The sequence below is a fragment of the Lactuca virosa genome, chromosome 1 (genome assembly GCF_052849685.1).
Source record: "Lactuca virosa cultivar CGN04683 chromosome 1, Lactuca_virosa_CGN04683_v6, whole genome shotgun sequence".
Taxonomy (NCBI): domain Eukaryota; kingdom Viridiplantae; phylum Streptophyta; class Magnoliopsida; order Asterales; family Asteraceae; genus Lactuca; species Lactuca virosa.
Window position 1 is genome coordinate 47,938,192 of NC_136426.1, and position 6,026 is coordinate 47,944,217.

General features: G+C 34.3%; 1 protein-coding gene across 9 annotated transcripts; it reads left to right on the forward strand.

Annotated features, from left to right (window-relative positions):
• Positions 1-1,930: 1,930 nt before the first annotated feature.
• On the forward strand, positions 1,931-5,431 carry LOC145121723 (calmodulin-binding protein 60 A-like). Of its 9 annotated transcripts, none has more exons than XM_079057546.1 (8): positions 1,931-2,186; positions 2,272-2,346; positions 2,441-2,516; positions 3,538-3,593; positions 3,676-4,142; positions 4,268-4,428; positions 4,540-4,716; positions 4,823-5,431. In XM_079057546.1, exons 2-8 carry the CDS (start codon positions 2,324-2,326, stop codon positions 5,267-5,269), a joined length of 1,407 nt encoding a protein of 468 aa, XP_078913672.1. In that variant the 5' UTR covers positions 1,931-2,186; positions 2,272-2,323; the 3' UTR covers positions 5,270-5,431. The 9 variants fall into 9 exon arrangements, with proteins under 9 accessions (XP_078913672.1, XP_078913637.1, XP_078913606.1 ...); XM_079057511.1 differs by having other exon boundaries at positions 1,931-2,183; positions 2,269-2,346; XM_079057480.1 differs by having other exon boundaries at positions 1,931-2,183.
• The last annotated feature ends 595 nt before the right edge of the window (positions 5,432-6,026 follow it).

The window sequence follows — 6,026 nt, forward strand, 5'->3', positions numbered from 1 at the left end:
GCGTCCAGGTCAGAAATAACACCGGTACTATGTATGTTACAGGGAGAAAATGGTTAAATCATCGATTAATTTTAGTTTGAGACTTATTCGTAAATTATGCTAAAATAATGAGACTTTAATGAAACCGGGTAACTAATGAAACCGGTAAACCGGAAAAAAGTGTCAAATCTTCATTTTTACCGGTAATTGAGATTTTTTCATAAACAAATTTTAGTTTGGAATTCTTTCATAAATTAGGGTAAAATATTAAGACTTTTCCGAAGATTTCCCATTAAAATATCAACATAGTTTCTTTTATAAATGTAATGCTTTACTTTTGGTAGTAACTTGTAAAGTGTTGGTTTATGTTTTAAAACAAAAAATGATTTTGTTTTTGCGATACCATATTTTGCTAAATATGACTTTAAGTTATAAAATATTCTAAAAACCATAGTTTTTTAAGTCTATAAAAGTGGTGTGTTACATACAATACACTCTAAACCTTAGAGTATACGATATGGGTACCCTCCACGCCGTTATTGTCTACGTGGAAGGCCCATAGCGCCGTCTTAACGCGAGGCACACCGCCCCACGTGCTCGTTTTATTGCTTCTCGTGGTAACGACAACCTAAAACAACGACATCTTCTTCTTCTTTCTTCCTCTGCTTTTCTTCACCTTAACGGGGTATAAAATGAAGAACACCATCCCCTAATCTGGTTGTGGAGAGAAGATGGTGACGTGGCTGCGTTGTGGGTGGGTATGGGTGTTGCCCATACCCAATGCTCTTATACTCTAAGAGACTCTGACATAGCCAAATTGAGCGGTTAGGGATTGACCGATCGTAAGTGTGCATTGCAAGGTCACCCCAAACCATAATAGCTTTCTTAGGTTTCTTAGTAGACGTACTAGGTCTAGGATCCACAAAAATGAAACAAAATGATTGACATGCCGGTCTTTTAGATTCTTTCCCGATAGGCAAGTGCTTTTTTGGATTCATTCTTCAAATATGTGAGGCGTATATCAACATAAGGAAAATGAAATACATGTGAAATACAACAAGAGTTTAAAATATAAAGAACATCTCTTAAATATATCAACACAAGGAAAAGGAAATACATGTTAAAATGTATGGTTAAAAGATGACTTATTTGTGTTACCCATGAAATATAACAAACGTAGAAATAAATATATTTTTATTTTTTTAAAAACGATAAACACACGAACACTCTATTCAACTCATAAACTACATATTTCTTTTACAACGGAACTTGAATCCCCAACCTGATATCGCTAAGTATTTCTGAAAAAGTATAGTATTTTAGACTGAAAAATCCAAAGAACATTTCCGAAATACATAGAACATTTACAAATTCAAACATCTCATAAAAAATAAAGTATATTTCAATATAAAGACATGATGTGTTATTTATTTGAAAAAACAATGATACTGACATGATAGGAAACAAAGGTCAAGATATAAGTATGAAAATAAATACGATGTTCGAAATCCGAAATATACTCATTCTAGGCATATTAATAATTTCGAGAAACGTCTAAAAATTAGGATTAATAAAGCTGAAGGGAGTGGTAACATGCTTAGTATGCTGCCACATAGGATTTTTTTTTTTTTGAAGCCATATAAGATTTTTTGAAGCCACATAGAATAGAAAGAATAATAGCATCCAAGTTGAAGCCACATAGGATAGGATTTTTTGATAACTTATAAAATGTTCCACAATAAAAAAAGCTTTTTCAAATTGATTTTTATAAGATGTTTAAACAAGTTGTTAATTTCTAATTTGTTAATACTTACAACCACATAATAATTGGAAAATATAAATAAAAAATATTTTGAAAAAGCTTTCATTTAAAACTGTTTTTATAGCTTCAAACAGCTTTGATTTTTTTAAACTGATATTTGAATGCTCTAGTATGCGGTATTTTATGGTTATCCAATACTTTATAATTTGTGGGTTGTAATAAAGGAGGTGTCGACTGTATCACTGTAGAGAGTTGGGGGAATGGGGAAGAGGAGTTCTACTTTTCAACACGGTTTGAGAGTGTACCACCACAGCATCTCCGTTGGGGTACCGAAATTTTCCAAGAAGTAGCCTCGAAAGTACAACCATCCGCTTGTCACCATATCATGTTCGAATCATTATACTCACTCGCAATCAATTCGAGAATCAAATACATAGATTTGGTAGTTGTAGTCGTTTCTGTCTGTTTTCATTTCACGAAAAATCCAAAATGTCGCTTCATGATACTTATCAATCACGGATTTGCAGCAGGCAAAGCGTCGGATCACCGAAAACGAACAACTTTGGAGATGATGACGCCTTAATGAGATTCGCTCCTCACAGAGAGTAGGATTCCATCTTTTCTTTATGCTTTTCAATTAGATTTTACTTCTTTTTGCAAATTTGATTTCAGTATATCCGTTTTGTCGTCTGTTCACAGGGATGAATTGCAGAAAATGTTGAGCGGTATTCCACATCATCTGCGGCCTCGATTCGACCAATGGTTTCGAATAGTAGTGAGTGCATTACATTACGAATTTGTGTTTCGTCGGTAATGCAAGGTTTATTAACAGGGAATTCTTCACTTAAAAAAACGATATTAATCTTAAAACTTCATTAATCTGTAAAATTACTTTAAAGTGGATCATAATGTGTTGCGATTCAACCGTTTGAATGTAAGTACTGTATTCCTGCTCTTGTTCCATAACTTGATTTTGGAGTGGAAAGTAAAGCTAGGTTTGAATCATTTTGTACATGCTTTTTAGGAACAGAGTTTCTGTAATGAGATACAAGCAGGAACTTTGATCTAATCACACAGGTGCCATAGCCATTTTTTTATTCAAGATAGTTTATTTAATCTATAGCTATTTCTTTATACACCAAATCGTGTAGATAACTGGTCCATGAAGTTAACCAAAGGCCATGATGCTTATGTTAGAAGTAGACCTCCTTCAAGGAGATGTTTGGGCATACTACATGCCAAAAAAAAACATGTGCAATTCTTACCTGGTGACATTTCTTCTCTAAGAGACGTGGTTCTCATATTGGAGATGAGAACCATTTTTTATAGTAATTTTCCCTAATCTTCACAGCCCTTACAACTTAAGTAAGTTATATTTTTCAATACTTAAAAGTATCTAATTTATTCCAAGTGTGTTCTGGATTTCAAACTAATCTTGGTAGCTCCTGCAAGGCTGCAACTCCAGTAAGTCATGTTTTATAGTACTTAAAGTATGGGATTTTGGTTTCGTAGTAATCTATGTTGTAAGGGTGTTGTGGGTTTTGGATGATATGGAATGAGGATAGTAATGAACAGTGGTGGCTGGGTATGACTGGATGAACCATATATTACCAAATTCTGAGTAATCATCCACCCATTCTCCCAAAATTTGGGGGAATTAAACTCATTCCCTAATCACTAACTCCTTCTACCTTCCATTCTCCATCTTTAACCCCTACAAACTGGAAAACCCGTACTTTTAACTATTGTGTTCAAAATAGAAAAGTTACAAAGTAAACTGTTTCATGTACTTTCAGGTGAAAGAGGAAATTGAATTGTCACATAAAAACCAGGATACAACTAGCATGCACAGGTAAGCACCTATAAATTACACTAAAAAGTTATCAACATGTAGCCATTTGTTGATTAACCTTTTTGCTTCTTGGACCTAACAGGGAAGACAAATCTGAATCAAGAAGCTTAGAATTAAGGTTCTCAAACAGCATCATTCCCACTTTATTCACTGGCGATCACATACAAGCAATTGGAGGTGTACCTTTAGAAGTGACTTTAGTTGAAAGTCGTACCAAGGAAGCAGTGAAGTCAGGGCCTGAAGCCTCAGGAAAAGTTGAAATACTAGTTCTTGAAGCAGAGGTTGATGGTGTCACAGGAGAAGATGTGAAAAATAACAGCATACTTGTTACGCATATGGAAGGCAGTAGATCTAGTCGTGTGGAAAATTTATTCCTGAATCTAATACAAGGCACTGCTATTTTGCCCATGGTTTCTTTTGCACGTAATGACAAGTGGATGAAGAATTCCAAACTTAGACTGGGAGCAAAGTTTGTGAATAATTGCAATGGTGTTCGAGTCAAAGAAGCAAAGTCAGGGTCCTTTCTTCTCAAAGATTGTCGCACTAAAGGTGAGAAACGATATAGTTTTTCTTTATTTTCTGTCTTTTTTAGATTCAGTGCTTATACACATGACACTATTTCACAGTTTATGTATGGGATATTTTATTTATTAATGAGAGTACTTATTGTGCAGCATACGCGAAGCATTATATTCCATCTCTACATGATGAGATATGGCGATTACGTAAGGTTGACAGAAATGGTTGTTTGGCTAAAAATATGGAACAGGCAGACATTATAACTGTGGAAGATTTTCTTGTTCATTTATTTCGACAAACTCAACATCTCAAGGAGGTAAATTTCTTTTCTTTTTGCAATATTTATCTACCCCCTCAATTCTAGTAATTCGTTATCTTTTTGCTGCTTAACGTATAACATTACAGTATTTATAATATATATTTCTAGATATTTGATCATTCAAATCACGCAAAAAGTTGGAGGATTACAGTGGAGCATGCTCGAGAATGTCCTGCTAAACTGCAGTACTGTTCTAGGGTTTTTTTCAATGTCTCTGGTGAAGTGTTGGGATTATTCCAGGACAACCGTTTTCTTTCTAGTGATAAACTCACACAGACCCAAAAGGCATGCTTTTTTTTTCCATCATCAAAATCCAAACACTAGAATCATTTTTCCTAATATATTGTTTGCTGCATTCAAAATAATACATGGTGTTGATATGTGGCATCAGGAAGTAGCCAAGAATTTGGTAATTTCTGCATTTGAGAACTGGGGGGATGTAATCCATGTTGAGGATAACCAATTTGCTGCACATTTCCCTCCTTGCTCTTCTAGTTCTAATCATGCTCGCCTTCAACTTCCAAAAACTGAACCTGTTACCTTTGGCAAGAACATAATATTCCTGGATGATCTTGACTTGGACATTGATGAAACTTGTTTATTTGGTAACATGGTATCTGATGGGAAATGTCCAGACCTAGAATTACTACCTGAATCTTTAAGGGGAAAGTATAATGAGATCTATAATGGATTTGAGAGCCTTTGCATTTCCAATCAGAGAAATAGGTTGTGTAATAGATTGAAGATCCTGTTTTGTGTTGTAACCTTCAAAATAAGATCCTTCCCTGAAAATGGTTTAGATGATATTCATGCTCACAAGAAACCAAGATTGTCATAGGGAGTTGTGTGTATAGACTATAGACTACAGTTGCTGCCCGTTTAAGAATGTGTGCAGTTATACTACAGAATAGCTGATATATAGATGACTAATGTATACGTCTTTCAAAGTTTTATAGAGGTAGGGGAAAATGGTAGAATGACAAAGAAAATCATTAAGCAATGTCCTCTTGCAAATGATGTTAAGCTTTTTTTCTTATTATTATGTTTGTGAATAAAGTTGTGTGGTAAAAGATATATAGGTCCCTTGCTCTTTAACCGTAGTTTTTTTTTTTTTTTTATTCCGCTAGGGAAACTTATTTGTTATATTGGTAGTTGTAACTTGCTTAAATCTATAACATAGGACAAGAGGGGGATGTGAATTTGACTAAAATTGGTTCCTTAGGTTCACTTGGAAGTGACAAACTCATAGTTCAGACTCTTGGAGACAAATATGAGTGGGTTATACACGTCAGGGTGGATAGTTATACATTGTTGTTTCTTTTTATTTAATCCGAGCAAATGACGTAATGGGTTAAGCTAAAAAACTTGGCTTAATAGGTGATATTTAGTTGTACTATGGTATTTAGAAATGAAAGATTGAACTGGAATTGAATGATTAGGGCTAATAGTTGAAAGATTACAAGAACTAATTGCTATTTAAGTGACTAGCAATCTTCTTGAGCTTTTATGCTAACATGGTATTTATACTCAACTAAACCTACCTAAATGTTCTAACATTAAAAAAGACCTTATTACCCTCATCTCTCTACTTAAGC

Coding starts and splice junctions, on each gene's coding strand:
- LOC145121723 (XM_079057441.1), top strand. CDS start 2,231: ATGTCGCTTCATGATACTTATCAATCACGGATTTGCAGCAGGCAAAGC. Junction 2,517..3,537: donor ACCAATGGTTTCGAATAGTA/GTGAGTGCATTA, acceptor ATGTACTTTCAG/GTGAAAGAGGAAATTGAATT. Junction 4,717..4,822: donor AACTCACACAGACCCAAAAG/GCATGCTTTTTT, acceptor ATGTGGCATCAG/GAAGTAGCCAAGAATTTGGT.